Here is a 13330-nt window from a genome sequence, read left to right as displayed (position 1 = left end):
AACTTTGGGGGGTTTATAGTTGCTTTGAAAAAGGTTCGGTTACGAATTAACAATGTACATATTTGGAAACAACATAGTCAACATTCCCATGGTGCCATCGGATATGCGATATTTTTCACGAGAACGCGCCTTGTTTGATAAAGAATTTTATACGTAGAGAACCTGCTATTGTTAATTAATTAATTATGTATATATGGCAGTGGTTCTCCTTTTAAAAAAAATAAAAAATAAAAAATATCTTATAACTGTAATACGTAGCCAGAAATCTGATTTTTAAATTAAAAACTGTTATTCAAATTGAATACAGTAGCGCCCAAAGAAACCGCATCACTTTTCTATAATAAATCATAAAAATATTCGTAATCCTTGGTTTGATTTTTAAATATTTTTTTATCACCAACATCTATATTGCTTTTGAGAAGTTACATTTGTGGTGACAATATTTATAAAAAATATAATGCCAAATCATCCACAATTTAGTTTGAGTAAAAAATCGATTACGTTGTGTATTTGTCAATTGGGTTATAAACAAGACAAATTTCGTAGTCTGTTATTTATAACCAATCATCAGCGCAAATACTATTAAAAAAATGTTGAAATGGGTTCAAGGGTTAAGGGTGAAAAACAGTATTTGGGAAACATTGCGAAACGATGATGCCTGCACTACACTCTCTGGAAGTTGTCCAAGACCTACGACTTTGAGTAAGCGATCACACTCCGCAAATTTCATACGCCGTCCGGACGGCGGCCTCTGTCACGTACAGATGGCATATATGCGCGCGATCGAAAATGTGCCAAATAATCGCAATTTTTAAATTGTCATATTATTAAAATTACGCTATTGATAATTATAAAAGTTTGTGTGGGCACTAACCAATGCAATATCAGTGAAAACTTTTCGGTCGTAAATATTCAATTTATCTTTGTCGACTTTTGCAAAATGCCATAAAGCATACAAATAAACCTTCAGAATACAAACACTACATCTGTGACTATCCTAAAATTTGTCGCCATCGATTCTAAATAAGAATTATGGTGTGACATTTATAAATATAAACCGATCTAGGGAAATACATAAGGATATTCGAAACGATTTTTTTTTAACAAAATCAAGTACCATTAATTTTTAATTATTTCATTTTATATGAAAAAAATATAATAACGATATCTGTATATACTAGCAAAAATATAATTAATCCCTTTTGGTGCCCTAAAATATTCAAAGATGTCAGTAAGAGTCTGTTGAAGTCCCCGATATGCATGTGGTATTATAACTTGACCATGTGACCACGATGCAGGACGCCTACGCGCATACTTAAATTGAACCGAGTTACTCGTTCTATCTCAATTTGCGAAAAACCATATCATTATCTCTCTCACTGTCGTCACTTAACACGCGAGAGAGCGAAAGGGGAAGTATCTCACCGCTCGCGCTCGAAAGAGCAGCTCCGACTTCGGTTTCTTTGACTTTGGTCCGTTTGCCGACAATGTTCGGAAGCCCCCCCACTTTACCTCCCGTTCTCGGTAGCCTCGGACAACTTCCGAGAGATTTTAGAGCGGGCAGAACCGAACTCGACCGAAGTAACCCACTATATTCTCCATACTTGGCCAACTTCCAGAGAGTTTAGTGCAGGCATAAGGAAATATATGTAGCTTAGAGAATGAGGTGTATGCAGTCGCACACCTGCAAAAAAATCCGATATTGAATGGGTTATCAGAAAGAAGGAAATAGTCTTTCGGTTATAACTAATGATCAGTTCAAAAATTAAAAAAATATTTGCGAAACATTTGATAAAAAAATAAATGTCTACTGCAGTCGAATAAATTCATATAACACGAATTAACCCTTTCACCGCCGACCGATAATTTCTTAATTGTACGTCGTGCGCCTTGTGTTTTAATGATACAATTTTTAGGTTAATTACTCTGTTTAACACATCATCACAGCCCAAATAATCAATTTTTATGTTTTAAAATATATGAGTACAAAGATTTAAACATTCTAATTATATCAATAAACAAACATTTTTTATCGTATTATAGGCACTTAATCAGCACAAATGCCGGACTGTTTTGGATTGAGGAAGTAACCCTCTCTGAAGTGAGTAAAATAAATTTATACGGGTCAGATGGATTGCACTACACTCTATTTGCGTTAACACAGTCAGATACATTTCATCAATATTCATAATTGAGAAATAGATGGCAGGTTTGAGTTTACGCCCCTACTATAAGCATTATAGCACACAATACAGATAGATATACGTTCCAGATTTTCTTTGAGGAATAACCATTTTAGCTTTTTCCAGGGAGGTGGCAAAAGTTTTACAAATCAGTGGTCGTTTTTTTAAATTAAGATTCATATTCATTTAATGGCATGCATTTTGATAGCCAAATTCAAGGGGGGGGGGGCAAATGCAACCCCCCTCCCCCCAAATGATGTCCCTGCGTCACTTTAAATTGATTAGTGATACTGGAGATAAACCACAGTTTCATACCAGGTTACGCGACAGCCCAGGTAGGAGGTCGGGCCTAGCTTTGAAAGCCTGACACTGAATATGTATACATAGGAATATATAAAAATAAAACCTTTCACAATTATTAATATAGCAGTGATATACAGTGTGACAAAATAATTGGACCAAACCGACATTTCACATATTTTGATATTTTACAATATAAATATTGTGGGTTTAAATATTTTAAGCTCGTTAGAAGGCGATGATTTTTAACATAAATGTAATGAATATATGTACATCCAAAAGGTTGTGGATACGATACAGTAACACATTAAGTGTGCAGCGATTTGTGTTTCTGTCAAAACATTGGGATAAAATAATTACGTTTTATTTTCTAATCTCTTTCTAAACTATCGCTTACATCATAATTGTTCGTAAAATGTAAATTAATTTGATGTATTCAATAATATTTTTTGTGTATAACAGTGATGTCTAGTTCAATTATTTTGTCACAGCAAAAATATGAAATAAGGTAAGGAAATATAGAGGTGATTCTTGGAAGAGTTAAAGAGTTCGTTTCTTTCTACTGATGCATGAAAGTTACTAATATTCATCTAACATAAAAGATTTTTCAGTAGATTCCCTTTTTTGCGTTTTTTTGTAATTGATGATGGTCAAGTAGATCAATAGATGATCAGTGAAAGCTGTCACGAAAAAAACTTCTAAGGGGCAAATACTTCTCTATGAAGTGTGTCAAACCAAGACCCACAACACTACAAGCATTTGCATGTAGACCCTACCTAATCAAATGCCAGTTGTAGTGGTCGTCGATTAATCGCGCCATAAATCGAAACGTTTCAGAGGCGCACTGTTGAGCAATAACCTGATTGCGGGACTCTGCCAGCTCATATCCATCCCACTTGGAGAGCTAAGAACCGGAATTGGTTAGCAGCAACTGTTCTCGATCACGCCACCGCGTACCCCACGAGCACTTTGGCACAATTTCTCAAACAACGCTCCCAAAACCAGTGAAATTCGATCTTAAACAGTTAAAGATAGCATCCGCTTAGATCTATCAATCCTGCCGCTGCATCTTCGCCCATTGCATAATGTCAGATGAGTTGAATGTCCGTCGAAGTGCAGCTAAAAAAAATTGCATATTGAATTGAAATCTCACGGTATTACGTTACACGGATTTTTCGTGCCCTGTGGCGAACTATTGTAAATACATATGTATGTGCAGTAGACTTTGTCGAAATTCCAGCATCCGACGTAACCGCAAACATTTCCAATCTGCCAGTCGGTCTTATATCATGAACTAGATTTAATCCGCAAAGTAACAAATTTGCATTGGTGTGATAATTTCTACTTCAGACAAAATATAATTTTAATATATTGTTATTAATAAAAAATACTGGAGATAGAACGTTTCCCTGAAGCATTCCCGATTAAAAAAACTCTTCTACCAAGGTGAATTGCGAATCAATGGAAAAATGCAGATGCAAGATGAGTCAATCAGTTTGCGGCAAAAAGCAAGGAAACTACTTTCAAATATTGAAAGATTATTCAATGCCGTTAGGTAATTAAAAATAAGCCGTATAATTACATGAACATGCTTGAATTAACTAAAAAAGAAATATTTCCACTAGCTCAGTGCTCAGTGCGAAAAATGTATGCCATTGAATTGAATTAAATACTATGAATCTAAATGAAATAGAAATATTAAAAAAGCTGAAATAACGACCCTGATTCTAAACCGGAAATTATCGAGTTATCCCTCAATGAAAATCTGAACAAATTAGGGTTCTTAATTACTCGAATTTGAGACTGATTTCGAATATTTGTTTTTCAGCTCTAGCTAAGTATTAAGCTCTAGCACCTGAATCATAAAAGTTTAACTTAAGAACATACATGAATATATATATTTATTATTGCACAACTTGTAAAGCGATTTAAAAACTTCGTAGTTGGGGTAGACATGGACAATTAAAAAGTTGAAGAGATATACAATATTTATGATGTATACAGGGAAGATTTTAAAAATAATATTAACTGTAACGATCAACAAGTAATTTAGTTTAGAAGATTCAGATTGTAAATTTGCCTAAAGTAGCTGATCAAATTTTTTCTCTGTGCATTCTTAGGAGATTATTTAAAGTTGATGTATGTAGGGGTAGGCGAACAGGGAGAAAGATAATCATGACCTTTAATGATAACATATAAGCAGAATTGGCATGTTCATCCGATTCAATATATTTCAATCCAGTACCAAGCTTTGTAATTTAGACCCCTGGTGTTTAGATTTATGTCGCGTGCACGTGACTCGTTTGGAAGAGTAAATACAAGAAACCATCTGCCAACAGGCGTGTTTATGTTCGTATCAACACTGTTTGTTTTGAATAGTTTATTGCCATGGATCGAACGGAGAACGACCTCATCAAATGGGGAAATAGCCAGACGAGACATCGACCGTTAGATGGAGACGCAACGACCTGCCCTAACGAGAGCTTGTGTTTTTAATTTGATTCTGTCTACCCTACCAACAACATCAACCCTTTCCACTTTATCTCCTGGCTACGCTGAAAAATAAATTTTAATGCGAATCCTTCGAGAATAAGCCGAAGTATTTAGAATTTTAAGTTAAACTGATTAATAAGTCTTTCGTGGGATGCTCTAGTAAAGTTTTTCTTTTCGAGATTTACTTTTAAAAGATATTTTTATTTTGGGTAAAAATGTCTGAAAAGAGATAAAAATGATCAAATAGTAGAAAGAATTTTGTGTATGCAATACTTTTGTTTTCACTTCGCCAGCCATCCCTATCATAAAAAAATTGGCGCGGCGGCGCGGTCATTTCTCTGTTACATAACAGAATTACAGGGAACTACTAGGTACCGTTAGGCTTAATGTTTTCCTATTATGTTTACACTTCGCGCATAACGTATAAAAATAACGAACATCTTAAATAACATTTTTAAAAATTGCGCCGAAATATTGGTAAGGTGGGACGATATTTTGGCCCTATGATAAAAATAATAATATTATTCTACCATGATATCCTACCCCTGAGAAAACTGCTTATGTTATTATCCTACAAAGAGCATCATTTTATACTCTGTTTTCGTAGTTCTAAGCCATGGAAATATCTTTTTCAACAAACGAGATGTTCGGATTTAAAAAAACTGTACTACCGGTATTTGATTTTGTAATACCGGTACTAGCAGAGAGCAATTTTCCCTTAATACCGGTATTACTGGTATTGCAATCCCTAGTTGTCATGGATGTTCAATGCATCCGAAACGTTCAAAAGTACATGAGTGATAAATCACATTTAGTGCATTTCAACATTTCTTTACAAGCAGAAAATATCAATACAAATACACCAAGAAACATTGTATTGCATTGTAGTGCGTAACGTTTGCGCTAGTTAAATAACTGCATTTGAGCAGAAAACTTTACACATCATAACATTGGAAGGGGCGCTGATTTTTATAATTTATTAAGATTAAAACTGAAATTTGAAAATATAAATAGCGAGATATTTACCTTTTTATTGAATTAAAATAAGTAATAAATGTTTTAAAACGTCTTAAAAAATATTTTAAGCGGTTTAAAATATGTATTAGTTATTTTAGAACTGTTTAAAAAAAGTGTGTAAGATATAAAAAAAATCTCTGTAAGCAGCTAAAATAATTATAATCCTTAATATTCGACATGTTTCATCTAATGCACTAAATTAAACCAAATTCGTCCATAAGACCAATCTAAAAAAAATTCAACAGTCTGTGGTAATTTATGATCTTACTCTGAGAGTATTCGAAACGACAGATAAATTTACAACAATTAACAGATGCGTTGTCTACGATTAAACACAATTCTGTTCGCCAACGATTTTATGACAAAAAACCCAATTCGTATGATTCAAAAAATATTTTAAAGTAAATAATTAGATAATAGCGTAAAGTTTTTGTATTTAAATATTACATATACATACATACAGTTGTATTGGCATGTAAGATATAAATCCTAATTAATAATTAAGTAGATATAAAAATTATTTTAATTAGTCTGAGAATATATTAACTTATTAAAGTCGGTGCCTCATTTATAAGTGTACTTTATTACGCAAAGATAGGTTAGAATAGTGTGTGAGATTGCAACGCACGAGCTTGTTCAAGGGCAAAAAAAATAGGTACGATAAATATTATATAATATTATTCATATTTATTCGGATACTAATATCTAGTTTTGTTTATATCGGTTATAATAACAAATAATATTTCATCGTAATGGAATTCCATGTTATAGATTTATATTCAAGTACAATGTAACACAAGAATTCCTTTGAGATCGTAAGAAAAACTTGCCTAGTCAATTTTTTTGAAAATATGTACTACAATATAAGGTAAACGAAACCGAAACCCATTTTCACTGCGAATCAAAAATAAATATAGTTTCAATGCCATTTATAAACAGAATCATAAACAACAAATTATCGACGATTCTCCAGTTAGGTCATTGGACATTAAAAGATTAAGATTGAATGCTTCATTTTATTAAAAGATGATTCTCAAAATCTGTTCGAGTATTACTATATCGTAGCGAATGGGTATCAAGATGTTGATACAAATTAACTATAAAGGTACAATAAAATTTTTACCACTCTATAATAAAATCATGTATGATTTCATAAAAAAAATACTGTTCTCATGGTTTTCATAAAATAAGTCCAAACACTATAATTGAGGCGTTGAGAATATCAAGGGCAAACTAAACAAATACATGTTTTAAGATGGTAAACTACAAATTTATGGGTTGTTGAATAGAAAATCAAATTTTGTTCTTTTCAAATGGACTCTTTATTATGTTACCCTGAGATTTAAAGAATATTATTATGAAATAATAAAATATTGAAATTCTAAAACTATTTAAAACTACAGATTAAAAATATTCTAAAAATCCGTTGGCATTATAAATTACACTTTTTAAATATATTATTCTATATATAATATAATTATTATATTTGTATAGAATTCTCGAGAAGTCAAACTTTAGACTCAAATTTTCAATTTAATCATATTTTTGTACAATTTAATTGCGCAATTTTATCGTGTGAAAAAATATGAAATACCAACTCCCTCACTTTTTTAATTAAATTAAAGATAACATGTTGTTTTTATTGTGTGAATTTTACCTCACAACAATTTTGAAAACAAGTGTTGCCAACCCTATAGCAAAAGAGGCGAACAGGTAACAAGCATTCGCGACCCTGAATTTATTTCGTACGAAAACTTATTAACCGTATCGACCTTGAAGCGTTACACCCCCCGATTGTATTTTTTCACCCCTCACTTAGAATCCCTCTCTAACGTTCAATGTGACAACCGGGATTAAATAATAGCCGCATTGCGGCAATAATTCACCGTCGTCCTGATACACCGGAACATCCCTACGATACATCTGACACATCCCTATTAAAAATTAAAAAATTAAACGCGCGTTACGTTGCGCGTTGTAACGACTGACATAAACGAAGGGGGAAAGTGAAACCCCGTGTTTGTTATTGCACATGCGATTTATAGATATGCGATTGTGGCGTGATCACTACTCACATGGGGTCGGAGAGTTTGTCGCGTGAAAGCAATCACTTTCCTCGTCTGTTGTCTGATGACTGATGAAAAATAAAATCCTCTTTTGCGGTTCGCTGAGATATGGTCGGTCCGAAATCAAGCGTGTATACGGCGCTTTATGTTTGAAGACAACAATAATAATAAAAAAGTAAAACGAAAACGGAGAGAAGAACGCGTAAAAGTCACCCGTCGCGCGGTAGCCGGTCAACTGAATTGAACGTCGCTCGCAGCGCCATGGAAGCGAGAAGAACTATCATGACAGGTGTCGGTGCTGCCAGTATAAAAATACATTAATGGCGAACGGTCGAGAATAATGATTGGGATTTTTGAACGAACGGGAAAAATCGGGAACTTTACAAAAAATCAAAGAATTTTTGGATTTATTTTAAATCTATGTATAATAAAATACAAAATTACAATACTAAGGTGACTAGATTTTGAAAATAACAAAAGATCACACTAAAAATAAAAAGGCCATATTTGAAATTTTTAAAAGACAAATTGCTGTTTCGAGCTAGAAAAATGGTCATATCAGATTTTTTGCTCAAGAAGGACTAAAATAATAGCAAAAGGAAAACAAAATAAGCAATCCTCCTCATATGAGGATGTCTGATAACCTTACCAATACATAAATACAAATCAAAATACAAATATTGTATCATATTGTACAACAGTGCAATTATAAACAAGTTATATGAAACAAAATAATTTTGTATCAATTTATAAAAATATTCTTTATATCCAAGACCGTTGTGGCTGCCAATAGCGTATTCCGGCTAAACTCTGTCTACCCAACTAAACCTAAAACCCAACAGAACGAGGGTGACAGTATTGCTACTATGAGAAATAGTGAACATTCAACCAAGTGCTGCAATGTTTGTATTGAAAAATCTGTCAATCTATTCTAAATTTCCCAATTTTCTCATTGCCGTTTATTTCCACCGAAAAAACTGGTTTTCCGGGGTTAACCCTAGGTTTTTTCATATAGCACATTCTTAGTCGAGATTAAAATAAATGTTGGTCATTTCTAAGTTGACTAGCTACAAAACGGTGGTATTGCTTTATCCTCCAATAATTAGGGAGGAGCAAATTTGGCATTTGTCCGAGGGTGACAGATTAAGGGGGCGGCAAAAATTGAGAGAACGTATGATATTAAAGGTTTTGTTAACTTACATATAAATATATACATATATCACAGTTGTCTACAACATTTTTATTATAAATATGTACACCGTTCGGCATTCGATACTGACACTCAATTACATCTGTATACGTAATAACTTGTGCAATAAAATATATACCGATATATTCAACCAGCGTCCCACTTACTGATCTTTCACCAGCGCTGTATGAAAGTAAGGTAAATAAATTAGTTAAAAATAAATAAAAGACTTTAATAAAACAATATTTTTTTATAATTTTCACAATTTTGTTATAAATTTAAAAAATCAATTTTAAATAACTAGAATTAATAACCACGATAAGATATAAAATAATGAGGTAGATATTTTGAATGAAATTAATAATAATCATAAATTAATTATAATAAACTTGTTATAACAACTATTTGTACAACTTTCAACTAAACCTAATTATTATAACAATATTTTTTAAATTACATAAAAAGTATTATATCCATATAAACCGAACGATGTAATAAATTTGCAAGTCGTTTTTTAATAGAAGTGCAAACTTCAGTCTAAAACTTTAAAGTTTTCAGGAAATTAGATAGTATCATTAAAAACATTCAAAGGATAAAATAAATCTAATAATCACTTATTTTTTCATTATAAGTCTAGATATAGTTTACAATAATGAATCACATTAATTTTGTGATAGAATATTTAAAACACGATTAGTTGTTAATATTATCTGCATATCTAAAAATAAAATCGTGCATTTTCAACGGATTCCTGTTTATAATAATAATTACTAGATATTTGAGAAAAAATATAATCGTAACAGTTATATTCCACCTATGAATATTAACAATATCAGTCTCAAATAAATTAAAGTCTTGACACTAAAACGAAAGCATTTTCAATTCTAATGTCCGTAACTTTAAATGAGTTATTACATGACTTATGGAACCATATTGTAACATGCATTACAATTTTATCATAAATTACAGGAAAATATTTATCTATGTACAATTATTATAATATAAATGTTTTGCAACAATGCAAAACTATCACTTGAAATATTCAACAATAATAACTAAGGTACAATTAACGTATTAAAGCTTTCTTTGTAAACATGGATTAATTTATATTTATTTAGAGAGTATATTACAGATTAAACTTCCAGATATAAAATATACGTAGAAATCACTATAAATGTACATATTTATATTACTATTTTTTTGAACACAAGCTTTGACTGTATTAATATAATAATAATTAAAAAGAATTAATAATTTACATACAACTTTACCTTTTCTATACATGTTTTCTGGAAATTGTCTACAAAAAGTTGGCTTTATATTTATCTGATCTTCAAATTAATTGTCACGTTATATACATATTTGGTATAAAATACAGAAATTCAAACCCTGTATATAGTTACATGGTAGTTTTAGATTACGTTTTAGACTTATTGATAAGTTTTTAATTTGATTGTTGTGTCAGCAAGTTGAGTAATTCTGCGTGTTCCATATTGTTCAGAGTGTGCATGTCGACTCCGAGTGCGTGGGCCACACTCTCCATTTCCAAACCAAAGCTCTTTAGCATGTCTATAAAGTGTATTTCTTCTCCGGTGTAAGGATCGAGTAGTCTTGGACAAGAATGGTTACACTGTGGCCAGCTGCATCGTTCAATATGACGGTGTTCACATCCGTTCATTGTTTTGAGACCCCTAGAAATAAAAATAAACTTGCATGAACTATGGCAGTGTTTAGTAGATAAAATATTTTTTTGCAAGAACATAAAAGTTTTCTGAATACATATTTTGACAGGAGCACTCGGATCATTGTGAATAAATTTGTGGCAAAAACAGGGATGTCATTTGGGGGATGGGGGGAGGGGCAGGAGGAGGAAAAGTCTTATTATGAACACTAGAAAGCTGAGCGTTTCGACAACGACGGTACGATTTTATCGGAGGTGACGTTAACAGGAACATCATTTGGGGGGCAGGAGGGAAATTTGTCTCCATTTGAATTTAACCAGAAAAATGCACGTCACTTAATGAAATACCATGAATCTTAATGAAATCGAAAAATTAAAAATAGACAATTGGTTGGCCAACTTTTGCCCCCCCTTTGGAAAAAGATAAAATAATGTCCGTGCGCAAGATGTTGCTAAGCGTGTATAAAACTAATTGATTTTGTGGGAATCATAACAGTTGGCAAAACTGGGCAAACTTCAAAATTTTGAAGGTATTGAATTATAAAAGTTTGAGAGCTTCTCCAGTTCTTTATACTGAATTGCATTAATCCTACGATTTTATATTAATATTTTATTGCTTTTGTATTTTACAATTTTTTTAATAGGTAATAAATAAATTTAGCCAAGTTTAAAACCATTAATAATTAGTTTGCTATATAAAGTTGGTTCATGTAAGATTCAACCTACAAAGCTTTTGCCATTGACGGTTTCACTAAAAATATGTTATGATAAAATTATTTTGATTAACTCAACTACCCCCAACTTTAATTTATGTAGATATTGTTTGAAAGAGCTATGTATAAGCTAAAGGTATCACATAATTAATGGCAACGAACGACATTTTGTTGAGAAGCAGAGATTATTTTAATGGAAATGAAGAACATCTATTATTTTAATAAAAAAAGACCATTGATTTTCACATTTATTTTTATAGTAATAATCAGATCCCATCCTTTAAATATATAAGTTATTTAATACATTTTACCTTAATAATGATCGTTGAAGTCTCATCTGTCTCTCCATCATATGACTATGCAAAGGATCATCGTCTCCCTCCGTCTTTTTACTCTCTTTGATTACAGCGTTAGCGACCAGTCCAAATGTACTATCATTATGGTAAACCGACTGAGGCAAGTGTCTGTGATTTTGTTTGTTCCTATTGCGTACATGGTGTCTGATGTTTTTGTTCCTATTGTTGTTGCATCTGAACTGATTTCTTCTATTTGGTTGTAGTCTTTGGCTGAATCTTAGTTGGTTGTCTTCGTCAACGCAATTCTGAGTAGCAAACTGCTGTCGATTTTGTCTGTTTCTCAGTCTAGAATTCTTCTTCTGATTGCCGTTGTTATTTCTTTGGTTGTTCATTTTTATTGGTTGAAATCTTGAATTTATCTTATCACGAGCAATACTGCTTTGGTTCATCCAAGTCCTTTGATTATTTTCATCTTTAAACATTAAATTAAAATTATAATTATCTCAATACAAAATACATCGATAGATATTATTGTACCCACTATTTCTATTTCTAATAATTTTTCTTTGCTGTTGCAATAAAACTCCATTTTCGCCATGTTTTTTTCTTCTCCTCCTTCTGTTTTGAATGCTAAACGTTTTACTAAGATCTGAGGATCTATTCCTAGCTGTATTATTTTTATGGAATCCATTTGTTGGGTTAACACCGTCGATAATTTTAGAATTTGAGTTTGTTCCTGATCTTATCAATTTTCTTGCTGGTTTGTTTTTCAGTGTTCTTGCCATTGAAAAGTTATTTCTGTAAAAAACATTTTACATTGACAATTACGTTTCAAAGACATCATTGTAAAAAATTTGATATTTCACTGACTTACTTGGATGTCTTTTTCACCGTAGCTAATTCCCAGCAACGTATAGCATGTGCCACTGTTACATCATCTACACTCACATGAAGCCATTCACGTTTAGTCAAAATGGAATGTGAAACACAAGAAGGCGCAAAGACTGCGCTAACGTCTCTGAATGAAGCGCGAAGAGCGTTACCCATCCGATGGATGTAGTCCCACTGTTGAGGAGTCACAGGGGCTCCTACGTTATCAGCAGTCATTTGTGCTTCATCAAACAGCCATTGAAATACAAATAGAGGAGCTAAACATGAATAGTAAATGAAAGTTAGCATATTACAGTTGGTTTGAATCATTTTTAATTTACCTCTTAAAGTTGGATAAATTCGATATCCAAAGTAACACCTCCAAGGTTCTTCTCGATAACGATCCACACAACGTTTCGGCAAAGAGCCCTGCCACAAAGAATATCCTTTTTTGATTACGTCAACCGCTGGTAAGATACTCGGACTGTAAGCAATATAACAAGTGATATAGTAAATAGTAAG

The 13330-nt window shown here is 32.3% G+C and overlaps 2 protein-coding genes across 3 annotated transcripts in view; both read right to left on the bottom strand.

Moving 5' to 3' along the window:
* Nucleotides 1-8296, bottom strand: part of LOC148239561 (uncharacterized) — a 61268-nt gene extending 52972 nt beyond the window's left edge. For both annotated transcript variants that reach the window (XM_088183957.1, XM_088183966.1), the window contains exon 1: nt 8069-8296. The gene's annotated coding sequence lies outside the window, so the exon portion shown is untranslated. The remainder of the gene's footprint in view (nt 1-8068) is intronic.
* A 2267-nt stretch (nt 8297-10563) lies between these two features.
* The window catches only part of Notum (palmitoleoyl-protein carboxylesterase notum), a 62955-nt gene continuing 60188 nt past the window's right edge, over nt 10564-13330 (bottom strand). The window contains exons 7-11 of the mRNA XM_088189276.1: nt 13150-13292; nt 12813-13086; nt 12480-12736; nt 11954-12410; nt 10564-10939 (exon numbers count right to left, since the gene is read on the bottom strand). Of these exons, the coding sequence (XP_088045402.1) occupies nt 10693-10939; nt 11954-12410; nt 12480-12736; nt 12813-13086; nt 13150-13292 (1378 nt within the window). The 3' untranslated portion in view covers nt 10564-10692. The remainder of the gene's footprint in view (nt 10940-11953; nt 12411-12479; nt 12737-12812; nt 13087-13149; nt 13293-13330) is intronic.

This window comes from Plectrocnemia conspersa, unplaced genomic scaffold (genome assembly GCF_051122295.1).
Source record: "Plectrocnemia conspersa isolate PC_06_02 unplaced genomic scaffold, ASM5112229v1 ptg000001l, whole genome shotgun sequence".
Lineage (NCBI taxonomy): Eukaryota > Metazoa > Arthropoda > Insecta > Trichoptera > Polycentropodidae > Plectrocnemia > Plectrocnemia conspersa.
The sequence above is the reverse complement of the archived record's forward strand: the minus strand, read 5'-3'. Positions and strand labels throughout refer to the sequence as shown.